Source organism: Sordaria macrospora, chromosome 5, assembly GCF_033870435.1.
Source record: "Sordaria macrospora chromosome 5, complete sequence".
Taxonomy (NCBI): Eukaryota; Fungi; Ascomycota; class Sordariomycetes; order Sordariales; family Sordariaceae; genus Sordaria; species Sordaria macrospora.
In genome coordinates this window covers 4404606-4426212 of record NC_089375.1, presented here as the reverse complement: position 1 = coordinate 4426212, position 21607 = coordinate 4404606, and the positions used below count along the sequence as shown (strand labels likewise).

At 52.6% G+C, this 21607-nt stretch overlaps 6 protein-coding genes and 1 non-coding gene across 7 annotated transcripts; 4 read left to right on the top strand and 3 right to left on the bottom strand.

Annotated features, from left to right (window-relative positions):
• Positions 1-10: 10 nt before the first annotated feature.
• On the bottom strand, positions 11-1094 carry SMAC4_08167 (uncharacterized protein). Its single transcript, XM_003351103.2, has 3 exons — positions 597-1094; positions 472-533; positions 11-417 (listed from the first exon to the last, which is right to left on the bottom strand). The coding sequence occupies exons 1-3, from the start codon at positions 880-882 to the stop codon at positions 295-297; spliced, it is 471 nt and encodes a 156-aa protein (XP_003351151.1). The 5' UTR covers positions 883-1094; the 3' UTR covers positions 11-294.
• Positions 1095-1564: 470 nt separating this feature from the next.
• SMAC4_08166 (uncharacterized protein) lies at positions 1565-5810 on the top strand. Its single transcript, XM_066090756.1, has 2 exons — positions 1565-4365; positions 4431-5810. The coding sequence occupies exons 1-2, from the start codon at positions 1666-1668 to the stop codon at positions 5106-5108; spliced, it is 3378 nt and encodes a 1125-aa protein (XP_065947337.1). The 5' UTR covers positions 1565-1665; the 3' UTR covers positions 5109-5810.
• Positions 5811-8896: 3086 nt separating this feature from the next.
• On the bottom strand, positions 8897-8968 carry SMAC4_13871. The gene has a single exon. It is a non-coding gene; the product is annotated as a tRNA-Trp (tRNA).
• A 580-nt stretch (positions 8969-9548) lies between these two features.
• SMAC4_08164 (uncharacterized protein) lies at positions 9549-11047 on the top strand. The gene is made up of 2 exons (XM_024655929.2): positions 9549-9917; positions 10060-11047. Exons 1-2 carry the CDS (start codon positions 9720-9722, stop codon positions 10111-10113), a joined length of 252 nt encoding a protein of 83 aa, XP_024511728.1. The 5' UTR covers positions 9549-9719; the 3' UTR covers positions 10114-11047.
• A 686-nt stretch (positions 11048-11733) lies between these two features.
• SMAC4_08163 (uncharacterized protein) lies at positions 11734-13879 on the bottom strand (the record flags this gene model as incomplete). The annotated part of the gene is made up of 3 exons (XM_003351100.2): positions 13607-13879; positions 13300-13551; positions 11734-13244 (listed from the first exon to the last, which is right to left on the bottom strand). Exons 2-3 carry the CDS (start codon positions 13478-13480, stop codon positions 11734-11736), a joined length of 1692 nt encoding a protein of 563 aa, XP_003351148.2. The 5' UTR covers positions 13481-13551; positions 13607-13879.
• A 984-nt stretch (positions 13880-14863) lies between these two features.
• Positions 14864-17626, top strand: SMAC4_08162 (uncharacterized protein). The gene is made up of 2 exons (XM_066090755.1): positions 14864-16006; positions 16067-17626. Exons 1-2 carry the CDS (start codon positions 15483-15485, stop codon positions 17253-17255), a joined length of 1713 nt encoding a protein of 570 aa, XP_065947336.1. The 5' UTR covers positions 14864-15482; the 3' UTR covers positions 17256-17626.
• Positions 17627-18695: 1069 nt separating this feature from the next.
• Positions 18696-21113, top strand: SMAC4_08161 (uncharacterized protein). The gene is made up of 7 exons (XM_003351098.2): positions 18696-18831; positions 19088-19128; positions 19273-19299; positions 19381-19456; positions 19517-20047; positions 20113-20536; positions 20595-21113. The coding sequence occupies exons 1-7, from the start codon at positions 18807-18809 to the stop codon at positions 20818-20820; spliced, it is 1350 nt and encodes a 449-aa protein (XP_003351146.1). The 5' UTR covers positions 18696-18806; the 3' UTR covers positions 20821-21113.
• The last annotated feature ends 494 nt before the right edge of the window (positions 21114-21607 follow it).

Sequence of the window (21607 nt, the reverse complement as noted above, 5' to 3'; positions counted from 1 at the left end):
GTCGTGGAAAGCACAGTTGTGTTTACATTGATGCGTTGCGAGGTTTTTAGGAGGCGGAAAGCTCGTACACAGGATCGGAGCTCATACAGCTCTTGGGCAACCGTCGTTAAGGAAGAAAGATACGATGCCACATGAGCATGATACTAGCAAAGAGGGAGAAACCATATATACCCACATTTCCCCAAGGTATTTCGACGCCAAAACACCCACACACAGAAAGATATTATACAAAGCATGATACAACCGCTTGGTCCAGTCAATCCCAAGCTTCAGACTTCTTATCCAAGTCCAACACTACATCTGCCGAGTACGGGACCCGGCTTGGACACTAGTCTGTGATTCCTGAGACTGAACTTTCGGAACGGGCCTAGGAGCTTCATATTTGAAGCCGAGTGAGTTCCAGAACCATTCTCGGAACTGAGTTTGAAAGTTAGACATATGGGTCGTGCAAAGTGGGTTGGGCAAACATACTTCGTAAAAAGGCTGTCTCTCATCCTTCCAATCCGCAAACAGGAGGCAGTAAATGAGGACAACTAGACCAATAATGAGCATCATACCACTTCAAACTTTCACATTTAAGGAAAGGAAACACATACAACTGATAGTCCCCAACTGCGCCAACTGCACCATCTTATTCCACTTGGGCCTCTGCGCAATGTGGTGAATCTTCCTCTTATACCGCTTCTCGTACTTGAGCTGTTCCTGCGGGCTCATGGTCTTGAAATCCGGAGGCCATGTTTTCTTGGCTGGGTACTGTGTGAGGAGGGCCGGGCTGATGTGGGGGAGTTTGACAAAGGCTTGGGGGAGCTCGCTGGACTTCGAGGCTGCTGCTGTTGATGAGGATGCCTTTTGGGCGGTTTGGCGGATTGCTGTTCGGAACATATTGTCGTCGTTGTTGTATACTTGGATAGATAAGTTGAGTTGTTGTTGTAACTTGTAAGTGACGATGATGACGATACCTCGGATACGGAAGGTATACGCGAGTCGTAATAATGGAGTTGAGAGGGGAGTTCAAGGACAGGGGAGACTGGTCATTGACAAGTGAGATTGATGGAGCTCATGATGGAGTTCCTGAAGGCGGATGGATCCGAGGCCATTTCGAGGTGGTCCGATAAGATAAGAGGTTTGGACTGTTTGTGGCTGGTGTCAGTTGACCGGACGATACAAGTGTGACTAAGCCACATACTAGAAGGTCCTCTTAAAACACTAGACGACCCGGAGCCAAGCGATGTCGCGGCAAGGGAGTGGAGCCAGCTGTCTAGGCCTGCCGCCGTCTGCCGTGCCAATCCGCGGTGCCTGACTGCAGCCTGCGCTGACCCCGCGAATTGTGTGCAGAAGCTGAATGTTACAGTGGTTGCAGTGCCCCTCCAAAGAATATTGTAAGAGGCGATCTTCTGCTGAGAGAGAAGTTGCCGTTGTCGTCCCAAAATTTCGGAATCTGACTCAATTCCCCAGGTCAGTCATCCCGTCCAAGCAGCACTCTCCCATACTCTACCTCTGGCTTCCGTTGTCGCGTGTGGTTGTTACGAGTCAATATTCGAGTTTCTAACACCTTGAGAAACAGAGAATTCGCAGTCCGGGTTGCCGATTTCGGTCTTTTTTTTCTTCTTTTCCCGAATCCACCACCAAGACCAGATCATCACCACATAAACAAACAAACCCAAAATGGCCGACACATCAGCCGTCGCCAAGGGTGTCGCCAACCTCTCCGTCTCCGCCTCCAAGACCAAGGAGCTCAAGGGCACCGAAAAGAGAGACACCCTCGTCGAGATCGAGAAGAAGTACCAGCAAAAATGGGAGCAGGACGGCGTCTTCGAGATCGATGCTCCCTCAACTGCCGAGTACCCTCTCGACGCCATCACCCCCGATGAGCTGCGCGAAAAGCACCCCAAGTTCTTCGGCACCATCGCCTACCCCTACATGAACGGCCGCCTCCACGCCGGCCACGCCTTCAGCTTCTCCAAGATCGAGTACCACACCGGCTTCGCCCGCATGCAGGGCAAGCGCGCCCTCTTCCCCCAGGGCTACCACTGCACCGGTCTGCCCATCAAGGCCTCGGCCGACAAGCTGGTCAAGGAGATTGAGATGTTTGGCCAGGAGTTTGAGCGCTACAAGGAGGAGGAGGTCGTTGAGGGTGCTGCTGCCCCCGCTGCCCCTGCCGCTGCTCCCAAGTCCAAGGAGGACGTCTCCAAGTTCAACGCCAAGAAGGGCAAGACTGTCGCAAAGACCGGTGGCGCCAAGTACCAGTTCCAGATCCTCAAGTCTCTCGGCATTCCCGTCCAGGAGATTCACAAGTTCGCCGATCCCCAGTACTGGCTCCAGTTCTTCCCTCCCGAGTGCAAGAAGGATCTCACCAACTTCGGTGCCCGTATCGACTGGCGCCGTCAGTTTGTCACCACCGACGCCAACCCCTACTACGATGCTTTCGTTCGCTGGCAGATGAACCGTCTCAAGGAGCTCAACAAGATCAAGTTCGGCAAGCGCTACACCATCTACTCCATCAAGGATGGCCAGCCCTGCATGGACCACGACCGTAGCGAGGGTGAGGGTGTCCTTCCCCAGGAGTACACTGCTCTCAAGCTCAAGGTCAAGGAGTGGGCTCCCAAGGCTGCCGAGGCTCTCAAGGGCAAGCTCCCCGAGGGCGCCAACGTCTACCTCTGCCCCGCCACCCTTCGTCCCGAGACCATGTACGGCCAGGTCTGCTGCTTCGTCGGCCCTACCCTCAAGTACGGCGTCTACAAGGCCTCCGAGAACGAGTACTTTGTCATCACCGAGCGCGCCGCCAAGAACATGGCCTACCAGGGCATCTTCGAGAAGGAGGGCGTCATTGAGAAGGCTGCTGATGTCGTCGGTTCCGATCTCGTCGGTACCCTCGTCAACGCTCCTCTCTCCGTCCACAAGGAGGTTTACGTCCTCCCCATGGACACTGTCCTCGCCACCAAGGGTACCGGTGTCGTCACCTCCGTTCCCTCCGATTCCCCCGACGATTGCGCCATGATGACCGAGCTCGCCAAGAAGACCGAGTTCTACGGCATCCAAAAGGAGTGGGTTGACAAGGAGATCATCTCGGTCATCAAGACCCCTACCTCCGACCTTCTCGCCCCTTACCTCGTCAAGAAGCTCAAGATCAACTCCCCCAAGGATGCCAAGCAGCTCCTTGAGGCCAAGGAGCTTGCCTACAAGGAGGGCTTCTACCAGGGTATCATGAACTACGGTGACTTCAAGGGCGAGAAGGTCGAGACCGCCAAGCCCAAGGTCCGCCAGCAGCTCATCGACGCCGGTGACGCTTTCGCCTACTCTGAGCCCGAGAACAAGGTCGTCTCCCGTTCCGGTGATGAGTGCTCCGTCGCCCTCATGGACCAGTGGTACATCGACTACGGTGAGGACTCGTGGCGCACCGTTCTCTACGACTACGTCGAGAACAAGGACGGCAAGGGCATCAACACCTACTACGCCGATACCCAGCACGCCTTCAAGGGCGTCATCGGCTGGCTCAAGCAGTGGGCTTGCGCCCGTACCTACGGTCTCGGCTCCAAGCTTCCTTGGGACCACAACTTCCTTGTCGAGTCTCTTTCCGACTCTACAGTCTACATGGCCTACTACACCATCGCTCACTGGCTGCACAAGGATCTCTTCGGCCGCGAGAAGGGCAAGGGCAACATTGGCGCTGAGCAGATGATCGACGAGGTCTGGGATTACGTCTTCTGCCGCACCGAGCTGTCCGACGACTTGGTCACCAAGTCCGGCATCCCCAAGGAGACTCTCGACTCCATGCGCCGCGAGTTCCAGTACTTCTACCCCCTCGACATCCGTGTCTCCGGCAAGGATCTCATCCCCAACCACTTGACCTTCTGGCTGTACAACCACATCGCCCTCTTCCCCCGCGAGTACTGGCCCAAGTCCGTCCGTGCCAACGGCCACTTGCAGCTCAACGGCGAGAAGATGTCCAAGTCTACCGGTAACTTCATGACCCTCGACGACGTCGTCAAGAAGTACGGTGCCGACGCCGCCCGTGTCGCTCTTGCCGATGCCGGTGATGGTATCTCCGACTCCAACTTTGTCGAGGATGTCGCCGATAACACCATTCTCAGGTTCTACACCAACAAGGAGTGGATCGAGGAGACCCTCAAGGACGAGTCTCTCCGCACTGGCGAGCTCAACAGCTTCCAGGATGCCCTGTTCGACAATGAGATGAACGCCCTTGTCAACGAGGCCCGCAAGTACTACGAGGAGACCTCGTACAAGCTTGCTCTCAAGGCTGCTCACTACGATTTCTTGAACGCTCGTGATATGTACCGTGAGGCTTGCGCTGCTGCTGGCATTCCTCTCCACAAGGACTTGGTCAACAAGTACATCCGTCTCCAGGTTTGTAACCCCCTATCTTACCCTTATCTTGCTAGCAAATTCCATATACTTACCGACTTACGCAGGCCCTCGTCATCACCCCCATCGCCCCTCACTGGGCCGACTACATCTGGCAAGAATGCCTCGGCGAGCCCAAGTCCATCCAGTTCGCCCTCTGGCCCGAGGTCCCCGCCGCCAACCCCGCCCTCACCGCCGCCCGCGACTACGTCCGCACCACTTCGTCGGCTATCAACTCGGCCGAGGCCGCCCAGCTCAAGAAGATGGCCAAGGGCCGCCAGTCCGACTTCGACCCCAAGAAGCCCAAGAAGCTCACCATCTTCGCCACTGAGAACTTCCCTACCTGGCAGGCCAAGTACATCGACCTTCTCTCCGAGGTCTGGGACGCCGCCACCGGCGCTCAGAAGATTGACGATAAGGAGCTGAACGGCCGCATCGCCAAAATGGGCGAGATGAAAAAGGCCATGCCCTTCGTTCAGGAGCTCAAGAAGAGGTTGAAGTCCGGTGAGCCTGCTGAGCAGATTCTTAGCCGTAAGCTGTCCTTCGATGAGAAGGCTACCCTGTTGGCTATGATCCCCGGTCTGAAGAGGACTGCTGGCCTCGAAAGTGTGCAGGTTGTTCTGGTTGAGGAGGGCAGCAAGACCGGCAAGGATCTGACGAATGGTGGTGAGGAGATTGAGGTTACTGCGCCTATGGCTGAGGCGGCGTTGCCTGGTCAGCCTAGCTTTTTCTTTACCAATGTTTAAAGGAAATGTGTGATGTAGGATGGGAATGTGGTTGGTTACGATTTTTCGTGTTATGTGTATGGATGGGTATGATATCAAGGATGGTAAAAGTTTAGCGATGAATAGATTTGTGTTCATCTAGGTCACGGATGTTCTGTTGGCGTTGCTTGTTGTGTTTTGCATGGTCTGTCTGGTTAGCTGGGTTTATCATTGCCTACCGATGAGTGTCGTGTGTGTTCGGGATGTCTATCCTGCTGGCCATTGCGGACAGTCACAATCTGCAGGGCATAGTTATTCAGAAGCGGAGGGACGGAGGGACGGAGGGATTGGCCGTCACTCGGATCTTTGTGGTGGTATCGGCGTGTCTGCTTCTTGTTGAGGCCGGAGCATCTTCGATGCTAACCTTGACTGAAACATGCGGCCGAGAGTCTTGGACCTTGCAAACGTTGGAAAGCTGAAGGAGTTCATAGGCCTTGATCAGCTATATCAGCGGAGATGAGGGATGAACGGTTCGAGGTGTTCAAGGATTTGGTAAACGACCGGGTGATGAGAGACCAGACTTTCTGTCTCGGCGTTGTTGTGCTAACATTGTCGATGCAGGTTCGGAGTCATCATTGCTAATGGGCCATCTTCTCAGAACCCGAGCGGTATTTCAGACATCACGCGGGTGGGCGACGACAATGTGGAGGGAAGGAACAACTCCGCGAAGAGGGGCACAAAGTAAAAATTCTTTCGTTTCCCATTCGAGCACCGTATTCTTCACTCGACATCACATCTGGAGCGAGACGTTTCAACAACGAATATCATTGGCACCTCGTTCCTTCAGCCATTCTTCTCTCACTCTCCTTTTCTCCGGAGTGTCATCCCGGAGGCTCGAGCACTCGCGGTCAGACGTCACAGCCCACATCAAGGGATCTTCTCCGCTTCGGCCTCTCTTCTCCAACTCCAGCATTTAAACCTTCCCAGCCGGAAGAGCACGTGAAGATGGAGAGACGAAGCGGACTCGTTATCGGTAACGAGGAGCTCATTGACCTCGGAGGCTGCCTCCCTTTTTCGCGGTGAGAGATTGTACTCTAGGAACTCCTCACCTGCCCGAAGAGCTCATCCTAGTCACTGACGTCTTATTGTCAGCATCATGTTGTACTTGTCTCCCTGAAGCTCCTTCACTGCCCCAATGCCGTCCAAAATGACCTCAGCTCAGAGTGTTCATCCGGGATTTGGACACTCAAAACACATAGGCATACGCAGCTCCTCTTTCATCATCTAGACATATTCCACGTTGTTCCTATCCGATCCCTCCTCCCCAGCCTCCTTCACTAAACCTTTATTAGCCGTCTCCTCCCTTCGTATCTCCATCACCTTAGCTTTCCCTCAAAGTCATCCTCTGTCCTCTTTACTCCTGCTCTCGCTTTCCACGAAAGACAACCCAAGCAAGAGGATCACATCACTCGCTACCAAACCAAACAAAAACACCACAAAGCCAAAACAACACCGACCGATCTTCAAGTCAAGCAAGCAAAATGCGTTCCTCAACCATCCTCGCTGCTCTCGGCGCTGCCGGCCTCGCCGCCGCCCAAACCACTAGTACCAGTGACTCTTTGGTGCCAGTGAGCACCATTGTTGTGAGCTCGCCGTCCTCAGTTGCTTCGAGTAAGTTTTCTTCCATTTGTCCGTCATCCTTCACGCAGCCTTTCTTCGTCCCCTTACCCACGTTCCCAATCATCACTGCACCGGTATCTTCTCATTTATTATCGCAGCAGACATATCCCAACTGTTTCTTTGTTTTTGTCATAGCACTTCCTCCTTCTCCTCCTCCCAACGAGCCTCTCCAGTCTTGTCTAGCCTTTTGCATGCTCCAATTCCCGTCACCGCCTCGCGTTACCACAAGCATTCCTCCTCCTGTGCCTTCGTCTGTGCCTCCGCCTGCCAGAGGGGGGGGAGGCCATGGGGGAGGCCACAGGGGACCCGGACGGCTGGTGAATCGGGAACGGGATGCTGCAAACATGATACCTCGTCATCCGCATCAACCTCCTCCTGTGGTTACCTTCCCTCCGTTTCCTCCCCCGAGAGCGCCTATTCCTATTCAGCCTCCTCGTCCTGTTCATTCATTGCTTCCTCCTCGTTCTCCTGAGGAGTTTGTGCATGAGCATCATAAGGAGAGGCGGAATGAGCACAAGCGGAACATGGAGGAACGCTCACCTCATGTTCCTGTTCATTCGTTTGCGCCTCCTCCTCCTCCTCCTCCTCCTCCTCCTCCTCCTTTTTTTCCCGAGGAGTTGGTTGTGCATGAGGGGGAAGCGGAATGAGCGTAAGAGGAATCACGAGGAACTTCCTCATGAGCCCCCGCCTCCTGCTGGTCACTCACTTGCTCCTTGGGGATTTTAATCACCTTTTCCACCTCCCTCTTTCGACTGTTCACTGCTTCCCTCACACACTCTTCACTTCATACCCAATCCCCCCCACCTTCAATCTCAACCATACTAACAACCTTTACCCCCGCAAAAGCCGTCGTGACAGTCACCCCCTCTTCCACCACCACCACCGGCACAACCACCACCGTCTTCTCCTCTCCCTCCAGCAGCACCACTTCGGCCACCTCCACCTCCACCTCCACCCACACCGTGTCTTCGGTGCCTAGCGCCGCGGCCGGCAAGGTTCCGCTGCAGGGCCCCGCGGTGGGATTGGGCGTTTTTGCGGCTGTGGGAATGGCTTTGCTCTGAGATTTTTCTCCTCCTCGTCGCCCTCCTCTTTTTCTTATCAGGTCTTATGATTTCCTTTGTCTTGTTTCTGATAATCTTGGGTAATGACGGGTTATGTGTTGCTCGTGCGAGGTGGGTGGTTGGGGCTTTGTATAGGGTGGTTGTTATGGGGGGTGGTTGGATTTTGTGATTGTGAGTGAGAAGGTCGTGTCAGTTGAGTGTGGAAGATAGCGTTGAGGGATTGGGATGGGTAATGTTTGGACAAGAAGTGGAATAGAGCATAAGAGGATGGTGGATGGTAGTGGTTATACAAATCATGATGTTGCCTGTTGACTCGTTGCCTGTTGCCTCGTCGAGTTACTGTCTTGTCTGTCCATTGTTTGTCAGTCGAGCACAGAGCACAAACGGAGAAGGAGCAGCAATGCTGGTTTCTTATGTCTTTTTTTCAAGATGACTGGGTTGAAGAATTAGATGGAGAGTGAGGCATCCTGTCAAGGTTGAAGGGAGGATTTAAGTCATTTGAGGAGTGGCAGTTGTTGGCGAGGAGGTTGGAACTGGCCATATAAGCACCAGGGAAGGATGGTAATGGTGGTTGAGAGACGTTCGAAGATAGGGGTCTGGGATTAAGTTCCTGGAGACTGAGAGGGTGGTGGAAGCATAGGAGGAATATGGGGGCACATAAAATCATGGACGGCATTAGGGAGTGGAGTTAAGTTGGGTGGTGATGATGGTTTCGGCAACCATGGTCACGGAGGCAGCGTGAGCAGTGGTGGGAGTAGCCGACGGGTTGGGAACTTCGTGAAGATGACGTTCTGGAGTGGAGGTTGTGCGATGATGAGGACAAGATGAGGAAGAGAAGCATGAGGAGGTGTAATAAGGAGCATTGTAATATACGAAAGGGTTAATGATGAGTTTCTTTCTTTGATGTTGTTTTTCGCTCGGTCTTCCTAAGACGTCAGAAGTCGTTCGGAGATCTTTGACATTGTTGCCTTAAAAAAATAAGGTAGGTGAGGCCAGGAGATCTACTTGCAAACTACAAAAAGGAAACAAGAAGAAAAATGGCTGTTGACAGATGTAAGAACAGCAAAAAGTCAAAAAGATATTGTTTGATGACCCCAACCCGATTTGAACGGATAACCTTTCGATCTGGAGTCGAACGCGCTACCGTTGCGCCATGAGGCCTTGTTGAAAATAGAGGCTGTTGCAAAGGATTATGTTTGAACATCGAAGTATTTGCAACCAGGACAACTTCTTTTTGATTTCTTTCATCATGGGCGACGAAAGGGACTTAGAGAATCGGAAAGCCATTGAAGCTACCGTTGCGCCATGAGGCCTTGTTGAAAATAGAGGCTGTTGCAAAGGATTATGTTTGAACATCGAAGTATTTGCAACCAGGACAACTTCTTTTTGATTTCTTTCATCATGGGCGACGAAAGGGACTTAGAGAATCGGAAAGCCATTGAAAATCTTTCTATCTCATATACGAAAGTTTTGCCATCCGGGTTGACGGCTTGACTTTTGCGTAGGTCACTGTTTGGCCTCTGCTGTTGAGGGAACTTTGAAAGATACAAAATAACGAAGAAATACGAAAAAGGTGAAAGTTACGCACCTACGACTTACACGTCTGTGAGTTTCCGCGTATTATGAGGTAAGATACACGGGCCCACCCACACACTTTGGTTCGCGGCCAGGCCGCACGCGCCAAAAGTTCACATCTGACATTTTGCCCCTCCACTGCCCAGGCTGTCCCGCTCACTGCGCTGACTCTTTTTTGTTCTCGACTTTCAACTTCAAACATCCAAAACGTCTCCATCGCAACATTGCCATTTAACCGACCGATCACTCCCACCTCGCGAAATCCTCCCCGCGAACCCCCCACCAAAACCAATACCAATACCAAACCCGATCCCCAATCGAAGTATCGCTACCCAAAATGTCCGACACCGAAGAATACTCCATCTACGACGAAGTCGAAATCGAAGACATGACGTACGACGCGGCCCTGCAGACGTATTCGTACCCGTGCCCATGCGGCGATAAGTTCGAGATTGCGCTGGTGGACCTCCAGGACGGCCAGGACATTGCGGTTTGTCCGAGCTGTAGTTTGATGGTTAGGGTTATTTTTGAGGTTGTGAGTATTGTCCTCTTTTTTTCTTTTTTCGTTTCTGGAGGGGAGAGGGATGGGAGGGGGATGGGAGGGGGATGGCGTGGAAAAGGAAATGGGGGAATGTGTGAGTAAGAGGGTAGTGGCTAACTTTAAGGGAACAAAATAGGATAACCTCCCCAAGGCACCGGATGCTGCTGCGCCTATCGCTGTTTCTGCTTAAACGGTGGATGAAAGAAGTCGAAAGGAGAAATACAAATGGCGCGCAATGCTAGGAATTGTTCGCGACGGTTCACTCGACGCCATGAATCCAACATCGAGGCCAAGGGTTGGCAAAACACTGGCCGTCTCGATACCAACTCCCGACCACAACCATAATCACAATGTTACAACAAGCCGATTGCTTTCTCGAGCCCAGACGGTTTACTTCACGCTGACGAAGCCAGCATCAGTCGACCGACCATCGCCACTCCTCGCCCATGCGAACAGTCCTCACTCGGTCCCGTGACAACCAACCGAAATCGACTCGATCCGAGACAACTAGACATCATCAGAAAACGCAGCGCCGCCCAGCCTCCAGTTTCAAGTATATCGACCGAGCAGTTCGTGTTACGGAGTTGTTCGAACCAATCCCCGAACAACGAACGCCCGCTGTTGATGACGAGACAAGAATGGTGTGATGACGCTCTCTACATACACTGTGCCGAAAAACAAGTCGGTCGGGACTGCGAACGGAGGGAAGAATCTAATTCTGAGGAGGTGATTTATCGACACCTTGGCTCCGCAGCCCTTGAGTTGACTGCGGTCATGTGCTTTTGGCGTTTGATATCTGGTGGGTTTCAAAACAAATATTGGGACGGGGCGCTTTGGCTTGGCATGGGACAGGACATCAAAAGGCATTGGAAGAACGCCAGACTGGAGCAAAGCGGAGCGAAAAGGAGCTGGATTAGGAAGGGTGCTCGGGGTGGCTTCATTCGGCGCGCTGGATGGATCTGTCTCTAGTATCCGGCTGACGCCGTGTGAAGGAAGTAGCTGCTGGGCTTGATCAACGCTTTGACACCTTTCCTAGGTATATTATACAGGCGTTGGTGTTTCCCGTACATTTGGTATGGTCGTATAGAACGGTTGGTCCTGAAGTGCCTGGCTACCAACTACTACATCTGGCAGGTTTGTTGCCTGAACCTCTCCAGAAGAGTAGGAAACTACAATATTAAAAACGAATAATGAGCCTCTTCAACCACCTACTACAAGAACCCTGCATTGACTATAGCCATTGTGTCTTCTTTTCGTAGTTTGTGGACCCCTTTCCATGTACTGTATCTACCTAGTGTTAATGTAGAATAAGGTCCATTCATACTTCCTACAACGGATCGTATGAATCCACCCAGCGTTCAATCTCGTCGACATAATCCATTCCGTTATCTTTTCCATTGATTTCTCCATTGGGTTCTCCATGGTTGGATTCCCCACATGGTTGCTCCTCCATCGATTCTCGGTTGACTTTGCCCCCGTTGGCTTCTCCATTGAAGTTTCCCGTTGATTTCTCCCTCATTGACTTCCCCACTGATATCCACTCCCCTATAAGCTTTGCCATCGCTTCCCTCTTCATCCGTACTCTCCTCACCCGTTCCGTTCCGTTCCGCTCATTCGCGCTCCTTTCGCTTCAATTCGTCCAACATACCCCAATTCACATTTCTCATCCCATAACCACCACCTTCTTTTCCCTCCCGTCCCGTCTTCTGCATCCCTCTCACAATCCCTATCCCTATCCCTATTCCCAATCCCCATTCACACAAACAACACCACTCTCAACTATCACCTTCACATTAGAGGTAGGTAGGACCTAACCACCACCACCACCACCACCACCCAAAAACCCCCTCCTCTCATTCCTCCTCTTCTCACTACTCAACGCATCAATCTTCACCGCCACAAGACAACATTCCACACTAGCTTTAGCCGGGTTCGGGTTTTGGTTTTGGTTTTGGTTTTTGACAGATTGTATCCGCAGTCGCCACTGGCCGATTTTGATGATCCATTCGTCGCCTCCCAAGGGCGAGGTTGGGATGGCAGCTATCCCGTAGGGGGGATTTGAATCGAGGCGTCGTCGTTTGCGGGGGTTTTCAACCACTGGTGATTGTTGTTGATGTTGTTGAGGGGTGAAGGGGTAAGTACCGAAGTTGGAAGTGGAATTGGGGGATTCGGTTGTTAGCGGACCGCCTGCTGATGAGGGGGCGGATGGGGCGGATAGGATGGTAGTGCCGGGGGTGTTGATTGTGGTTTCGTTTGCGGGTAGCGGATAGATAGAGTCTTCTGGCGTCCACGGCTGGCCGTCCAACGTTATGCTTGCCTCAGGGTCGAGGATGACTCGGACGAGGTCTTCGCTTAGGGGAGTATTTCCCGGCGTGGGCGGTTCGCTGCTCCTCCCCCCTTTGGCCATTAGTAGTCCCAGCGGTTGCGTAGAAGAAGGTAAGTTGAGCTTGGTAGCGACGACCTCGAACAGTTTGGCAACTCTCGCCTTGATATCCTTGAAGAATTCCGCTCGGACTTCCTTCCCGCCAGGTCCAAAGTGTAACCGCGTGTCTTCTTCGCCGATTTCGAGAACGAGTTCCATCGGCTTATCATCCACATACGGCCTGGCGTAGTTCACCCAACCCGCTAACGGATCCCCAACAACCGGCTCGTTCACAACTGATATCCCGCTCTTCAGGATGTCTCTCAACCTCAGCACAATCTCTTCCCGTCCCCGCGCTTGGTTGAACCCCCTCTCATGCGGAATCAACTTCTGCTCCAAACCCTTAAAATTGAAATACCGACAATCCCGCAACAACTCCTGGCGATGTGTCTCGTCCCTTATCTTCACCGGGTAACCCCTCAGCATTTGCATTAGTTCCTCAAAGACTTCTGCGCTGCGGTTCGGGACGCTGGGCGGTACTATCGACGGCGGGCGAATGAGTCCCTCCCTATCCAAACCCGGGAACAAATCCTCGGGATTACTGAAAAAGATGGCGAACCCGAGCGTGAAGAAGTTTGGCGTGTTCCCGGGTCCGGAAAGGGAGAAGATATCTCGCGGGATCTGGAAGGGGGTGGAGCCGATGGTTATGTGGATGGGTTCCTCGTAGAGTTGGGATATGAGCTTGGGTAAGGAGTAAAACTGGGCGTCGGCAAAGAGGCGGACAAGATGAGTGGCGTCTCGAGGCCGGACATGATAGCCCTGGAGGTGCAGGGAGATGTCTTTGAAGGTGACGGGGTCGCGGTCGATGTAGAGGGTGCGGATGGCGGTGGAGGGGTCTTGGCCGGCGTCGGAGGCTTGTTTGAGTTGGCAGAGGAAGTACTGGGAAAAGTAGGAGGGGGCTGTGGGATGTGTTAGTTGTGAGTGAGGTGTCAGGAAGGGGGTGAGGTGACACACCATCGGAGGATATCGATGCTCCAGATAGTTTAAACAGCTCGGAGCCAATCTGTATGGGAAACACTCGCTCATGGGGCAGGATATTCGGGATGTGAACTATCCGTTGGTGTGAAGAAGCTGAGAAGGAGGATACGCCATGTTCACCATTTCTGGAGTGAACCTCACCCCCTGAGCTGGCCATTGCTGGTTGCTTTCAGTTTCAACTTGCTCGCAAACTCGTAGACGATTGTGATGAGGACACAGAGTATTTGGCTATGGCTTGAATAAGCTCATTGTCCGTTGATTGTTGGCGGGTTGGAAACATTACAGTGTGAGCTTTTTCAGCAAATGGAAGTTGTGATCTCCCGGCGCGAACAGTCCCTTGGAAGTTCAGAAAAAGAAAGAGAAAATGATGAGGAGAAATGGAAATGTTTCACGGATCGTCAATGGCCATGGTTTACAAAATGATAGGCAACCGCTTTTTACATGTGATGAAATGTATAAGGAAGGGAGGTCGTAATATTAGAATTCCCGTCAGCGCGGCACCGGGACTGTGGTCCCTCTGGTTATATCTTTGTCTCCGGGTCGTGTCGTGTCGTTGCATTGTGAAGAATCTCTAAGTTCCAATTCCAGTGGGAAAGACGAGAGGCACAGCGCCCCATATCGCCGGTGTTGGCCGAGTGGCTGGTGGCCCTTGCTGCGGTTATCTCCCAGTGGCCGGCAGTGGGTTGGTGACCCGCTTATTAACCGTTAGATCATCCGCAGCGGGCCGTCACGCTGCCATGAATCAGCTGTCAGTTTGTCTTTGCCAGCTGTCCACTTTCACTGCCGTAGAGGTACGTACCTTTCTCTGCGTGATGCAGCGTCCCTTAAACACAAACGGAGGCATGTCAGATCTCACCTGCTTTGGCGGACCTTGTGTTTCCCGATGTCCTGTCACCATGGACTCGGGATGGCCATTGATTGCTTGCATTGGGCTTCAAGCCACTCCCGGCGGCCTCCTTTTAATCCTTGACAATTGGCGCGCTCAGTCCTGAGAGGGAGGCTTGTCTCGGAGCAATCTATACGCTGGATTCCGGGGAAGTTGGAATCAATGCGATTGGGCAAATTTCGAGGTTAGTGCTGGGAATATGGCCTACATCGAACGATCAACATGATGTGTCTTGGAGGAAGGGGGGACGCACTATGGAGTTGACGATGGGTGATGGACTGGTGGTGGTTGAGGTGCTCACCCATAAAAGGATTTAGCAGGGGAATCGAGAATTGAAGGAGAAACCGAGGAACTCCAAGTGCGTTGAAGTTGGATCAAAGACGAAGGAACCGAAGGTCCTAGGAGGAGTCCTGTGAGGAAGGCAGAAGCATCGTTCTCTTCTGTCGCCGGCTTCTTCCTGTTGCGGCCCACCTTCTCACCTTCTCACCTTCTCACCTTCTCACCTTCTCACCTTCTCACCTTCTCACCTTCTCACCTTCTCACCTTCTCACCTTCTCACCTTCTCACCTTCTCACCTTCTCACCTTCTCACCTTCTCACCTTCTCACCTTCTCACCTTCTCACCTTCTCACCTTCTCACCTTCTCACCTTCTCACCTTCTCACCTTCTCACCTTCTCACCTTCTCACCTTCCAGTTTTTGTCACTCATTCGACTGCCCGAGATACAGGCAGCTAGCGAAACACCCCACGCGGACACTCAAAATGTCGGAGTGGTTGGCCACGAATCGAAAGTCTGAGGTTGACACGCCACCACTTACCACAACAGGGCACGGCATCATCATTCGGGCTTCGGCAGCGGTTGACTGCTTTCGCAACAGCACCAAACACTTGCTCAACATGGATGGACCAGACCAAGTCAAACGGCGATAATGAGACCTGGCTTCAAAAATGAAGGGTTCCTTGATCATTTCAATGTTTGGTGCTCTGTGGCCGATCAATGTGCGAGGCCCTCGGTTTGCCCTTCTGAGTGAATCACTCGCCTCTCTCTCCTCCCGAATGGCCAAAGCTACGGATTCCTGCCTCAGAAGCGGAAAAAGTACAATAGCTTTGTGAGATTGACTGAGCAAAGCCGGGCAAACAATGCCGTTGCTTCGTTGCTGGACTGCCAGGGAAATTGTTGGAGTGAAAACCCCATAAAGTCCATCGCTACTTGTTCTCTCGTCCAGTTCGGTCCCAGTTTCATTGCTTCCAGGGCTGACATCCTTAAATCCAATATGTCTTCAAGTCAGATAGACCACGCAAAGGTGGTCGCGGACCTCTTTCAAGACATCATTACACACACGTCCTACGAGAAGCTCAAGGGCATTTCCGACCAAAATGCGGAGCTGCACGACAAGGTCGAAAAGCTCACGACAGCCCTTGACATGAACCTCGAGAACTTGCACAACACCAAAGCAAAACTGGACAAGTATTGTCACGAATTGCGAAAGAAAGACGAACAAGTCCAGTCCCTTCAAAAGGAAGCTGACGACCTTGGGTCAATTCTCGCCGCCAAGACACATGAGCTAGACGAGAGGGGCCAAACTATCACCAGGGCTGATGACGAACTGAGAAAGGCCAAGCTCGAGATCCTGAATCTGACTGAACGTCTCGAGGAAGAATGCAAAAAGAATGAAGAGAAGGAAGCTATCGAACAAGAATTGAAGTTAACCAGAGAAGATCTGGATCAAAACAAGGAAGAGCTCGAAATACTGAAGAATTTCTCGACGCCGTTGAAGTCCATGGACGCAGGAAATATGTGAGTTATCGTCCCCAATTTTTGTTTTCTGTTTATCAAGCTGATAACCACGGGGCACAGAGCCAAGCGCTTCACCAAGATCTTCGACCTCGCCCGCGAGCTAGCCAAGCAGTTCTTCGGCGTGGATCTCCCCGAGTCTTCCATAGCCAACGCTGCCCTGTGGGATCAGCTAAAGAAGCATAATATTGTCCACCAAGCCCGAATCCCATTGCCCCTGTCCAACACTCTCCCCGCGAGGCAGATGCGCAGCGTCGCCGTTCTCGCCGTTCTTTTTGCCGAACTGAAGAAGCATGTCTTTCATCCGACTCATTTGTTCGAGGACCCCCGTGCCAACGATGAGTTTACCGCATTGCTCAGGACCATGGATCCTGCCAAAGAGGCCTATTTTCGCTCTGTTCTCTTTGGCTCCATTGACGACGACCAATGGAAACAGAAGGTGAAGGCTAAAGTAGCGACAGTGAAAGCCAGTGTGGATAAGTGCGTTGGGCCGCTGTTATCAGAATCGGAGCGGGTCCGTTTCATGCAGCATCTTGATCGCTTTTGTAGGAGAACTTGTCAAATTTGGCAAAACCTGCAGAAGTTGGAGACCAAGATACACTATTCAACTGAGGACTGGGCACCACCAGATACGGATGAGTACCGGGTACTTCCTTTGTCATCCATGGTTGTGATGAACTCGGAGCTGCCCGATGTGACGTATCCCGGCGAATATCCCGAAAGCCCCAAGCAGAAACAACGGCTTGTGGGAAACGGGCAGTCATCCCCTGTCATGTCTTGCTCAAACGTTACTTTCACTCACGACATCGATAGGCTATCGGATTCCCCATCACCCTCCAGGTCAACCATCCGAACATTCGACATTTCATCTGCTGCGGCCGTCGCCACGACCAGCGCAGCCGGCAATGATCTCTTGAGCGTTGTCTGGCCTGCCTTCTACACTGAACCCTGCATACCAGGAGAGTTCATCTGGATGGCCTCACCAGGCTACGGAGTCTGCGATAGCCAGTTCAAGGCAGCCAGGGAGGAGGAGGCTCACTTGTCTGGGACACATCGCACATCCAGGCAAAGTCGCAGATACCGGGACATGTCCAGTGCCAGAAGCCGGACTCAGGAAGCCTCCGGATACAGACCTGGTGACGACGGCGATCATCAAGACGGCGGGGTTGAGCATGGCCGCGAGTCTACGCTTTCGTCTTTTTTAAATGCAGGTCAATCAGAGCTAAGCAATGGGTCAAGAAGAGGTTGGTGAAGAGGAAGTGAAGAGAGGGACAGATTGGAAGAAGGAGTAAAACAGCAAACAGACTGAACTGAAGAAAGAATCTTGAGACAAAGACAGCTGAGCCCAATTTGACTTCAAGCTGACGTTCATCTGTTTGTACAACTGATGTCTGCCCGATCACTGATCTACTGCAGGAACATGCATGTTGCAGGTCCATCCAATGCTGCAGCACTGGGTCGCTTCACGATCTTTCATCCGTACCCAAAAGCACAAACTAATTCACCAATAATGGCTGCCAATTGGAACGTGATATCTCATGCGCCGGATGTTTTAATATTGAGTGATGCTCTCAAGAACCCACTTCCTCGTTACCGAGCAGATGGTTGAACATTTTCAGGGGTAAAAATACCGTACATGGATCTACTCCATAAGCCGGTGCAAATCCTCATGGGTTATGCATGCATATACCGGAAGCTTGGGTTAACCTAGATACCGACGGGAGCCTACCATGTCGAAAACAATAGTACTAGGTCAATCCATTGACATCTCAAAAGTGAGGTAAGGAGTAACTGTAGGAATAATATGATGGCTCTGGCAAGAAAGGGACGACAGTTCAGAATCACCCCGTGATCCCCTTTCCAGGTTGTCAAAGACAAAATCATGTTGTCGTTCAGGTACCCGGGCGGTAGATGCACCAGCTTGTCTCCACCGCAGATTTCCAGAAAAGAATGACCCTCGAAATCACATTTAAACCGCGGACTTTTTGCTGGCTGCTGCCCCTGACACATTGGTGGCTGGCGATGTTCCCAGGTCGAACTTACAAATCCGAAGTTGGAGTTCTGGACCGGCCGTCTGCCACTGGAAGGAGTCAAGTCCAGGGGCAAGAACAACAGGCGGTCCACCAGTCTAAACAGTTCAAGATGGGCACCACGGCAACCAGTAACCACCTGCCAGCAAGTTGGTGATACCCCTGGTACAGTACAGTACTGGGAGTGGCGGATGACGAGGGGCCAAAGGGGGCTCGGTGCACGGACCCTCGACTAACTGAATGGTCGTCGCTGTCGCTGAAAGTTCACGAGTCGTTGCTGGAGGCACCGCTATCAATGCCACTGCTGCTGCCAGAAGTCGCGGTGATGTCTGGAAGACAGGAGGCTTCAATGCAGGTGAGGTGACGGATGACAAAAAGCCAGGCGCGAGGGAGAGCAAAACAGACAGAAGGAAAAGGTCTCGGCGGATTTGGGCCTGACGAGTGGCCCGTCTTTCGTGGTCATTGGTCGGACAGGAGCCAAAACCACGCTTTCCCCCATTGGGGCAGGCTGGTGTCAACAATCAAATTTCCCCACCAACGGCCCAGGTCGATGGTCGCCCGGCCTGTGCTTCCTGTTCGCTCGCTCATCAGTCGGCCGCCCGCCAAATCCTCAATTTTGCACATCCCATCCATCCCATCCACCGCATCGCTGCCCTCCATTTCTCCAACAACCCACCGCGACGCCGTCTTTTCGAGTCTTGATCAACTTTTGCTTTCCACCTCTTCTTTCTACTACTACCTTACTTTAATACACCACCACCAGACCATACAAAATGCGTGAAATTATCAGCTTGAACGGTACGTCGACAGCTTCATTTCTATTCTCCTGAATCACCGACCGCTTTCTCGCCCAGCTATCCCGCCTGCCGACTGTTCGCCTCCATAGTGTGGCGCGCCTTGTTGGCGGAAAAAGCAGCCTCACCGCCAGCGTGAACCCGTCGCCCACCCAAAGCTGGCGCATCATCGGCCTCATCCACCATCCGGCCATCTACCTACATCATCTATTGTCGAGATAAACATACACATCATGCTAACGTTGCTTCCCCCCATCTAGTCGGCCAGGCTGGTTGCCAGATCGCCAACTCCTGCTGGGAGGTAGGTCATCGTTGCCCTCTCCCGTCATCCCCACCACCACGCGACACATCATCATGTCCATGATAGCTTTGACAAACGAACTACGGAACATCCGATCACCCTCAAAACATATACAGGACAAAGAAAGCTAACCCCTATCATTAGCTTTATTGCCTTGAGCACGGCATTCAGGTAAGCTTTTGCCCCCCATCCCCCTCCCACCTTATCGTTCCCCGCCATCCGCACACAAGATGCTAACCTACGACACTACAGCCCGATGGTTACCTGACCGAGGAGCGCAAGGCCGCTGACCCCGACCATGGCTTCAGCACTTTCTTCTCCGAGACCGGTACATAGCGCCTTGCCTACCACATTGCGCAAAACAGAAGCTTACAAACCAAAAACACAGGCAACGGGAAATACGTTCCTCGCACCATCTACGCCGATCTCGAGCCTAATGTCATCGACGAGGTCCGCACCGGCGCCTACCGCGGTCTCTTCCACCCCGAGCACATGATCAGCGGCAAGGAGGATGCTTCCAACAACTACGCTCGTGGTCACTACACCGTCGGCAAGGAGCTTATCGACCAGGTCCTCGACAAGGTTCGCCGCGTTGCCGACAACTGCAGCGGTCTCCAGGGTTTCCTCGTTTTCCACTCGTTCGGTGGTGGTACCGGTTCCGGTTTCGGTGCTCTCCTCATGGAGCGCCTCTCTGTCGACTATGGCAAGAAGTCCAAGCTCGAGTTCTGCGTCTACCCTGCTCCCCAGACTGCCACCTCGGTCGTTGAGCCCTACAACTCGATCCTCACCACCCACACCACCCTCGAGCACGCCGACTGCTCCTTCATGGTCGACAACGAGGCCATCTACGACATCTGCCGCCGCAACCTCGGCCTCGAGCGCCCCAACTATGAGAACCTTAACCGCCTGATCGCCCAGGGTATGTCGTGATTTGGATGGGTCTATGACGTGTGTGATTTTCCTATACTAACTTTTTATCCTTAGTCGTCTCTTCCATCACCGCGTCGCTCCGCTTCGACGGCTCCCTCAACGTCGATCTCAACGAGTTCCAGACCAACTTGGTCCCCTACCCCCGTATCCACTTCCCTCTCGTCGCCTACGCTCCCGTCATCTCGGCTGCCAAGGCCGCCCACGAGGCCAACTCTGTCCAGGAGATGACCATGTCCTGCTTCGAGCCCAACAACCAGATGGTCAAGTGCGACCCCCGGCACGGCAAGTACATGGCCACCTGCTTGCTCTACCGCGGTGACGTCGTCCCCAACGACGCCCACGCTGCCGTCGCTACCCTCAAGACCAAGCGCACCATCCAGTTCGTCGACTGGTGCCCTACTGGCTTCAAGCTCGGTATCTGCTACCAGCCCCCTCACCAGGTCCCCAACGGCGATCTGGCCAAGGTTAACCGTGCTGTGTAAGTTTTTCTCTATCCCTGTGTATGCATGGATGACTGGTGCTAACTGTGACCCTAGCTGCATGCTTTCCAACACCACCGCCATTGCTGAGGCCTGGTCCGCTCTTTCGTCCAAGTTCGATCTCATGTACTCCAAGCGTGCCTTCGTCCACTGGTACGTTGGTGAGGGTATGGAGGAAGGCGAGTTCTCTGAGGCTCGTGAGGATCTTGCCGCTCTTGAGCGCGATTATGAGGAGGTTGCTGCCGACTCTATGGAGGGTGAGGAGGTCGAGGCCGAGTACTAAGTGCAAGTACTTGTACTGCAACACAGTGTACGGGATGCACTGATTGTTCAAGGATAATTGTTGGTACGAGGATCTTGACGGATTCAGAATGAAGAGATATACAAAGTACAAGCGGTGGTAATATCGATGCCGCCCGAACCACAGAGAGAATACCCACGGAGCCCCTTGATTGTGGCTTCTTGTTAGTTGTTTGAATGGGTGCGTGAGGACTTGAGGTTGTTGAAAGTATTTTGTTTTTAGACTGAAACGTGATAGCTGATTTTAATTGAGTGAAATAGTATTGGTGTACATGGTGTCTCTGTATGGTATTGCAAGGAGTGATTGGCTTAAACGGGTTGTGTAAGCTCTCGTTTAGCTCACGCGCCCATTTCCGATTCCAATAGCTTCAGGTGGTCAAGTCTAGCAAGTTAGAGTCGTGTAATACCATATGCAGACATGGCATGAGGGATATACCACCATGTGGCGTCCAGACCAGCAACTGAGATGGTGGTGTGAACGTGGGTTGGTGTAGTTGTGTGCATCGTGAGTGGTATTGTGGTTGGACGGGCCGTTGGTTGAAGGTTAGGTTAGGTTGGGATAAACATGGGAGATGGGGATGGGGGTTACTACCCCAGGAGGACAGTCAGGACACTGTACGAGGGTGAGGAATGTGATGGCCTCAGGACCAGAAGAGAGCCTGGGGATAGCTTCAGCTTGAAAAGCATTAGGTTTATCACAAGGCCGAGGATGAATTATGAACGCCTTAAGCCATTTATATGATCCCCATCGTTGGCATATGCCCGATGGA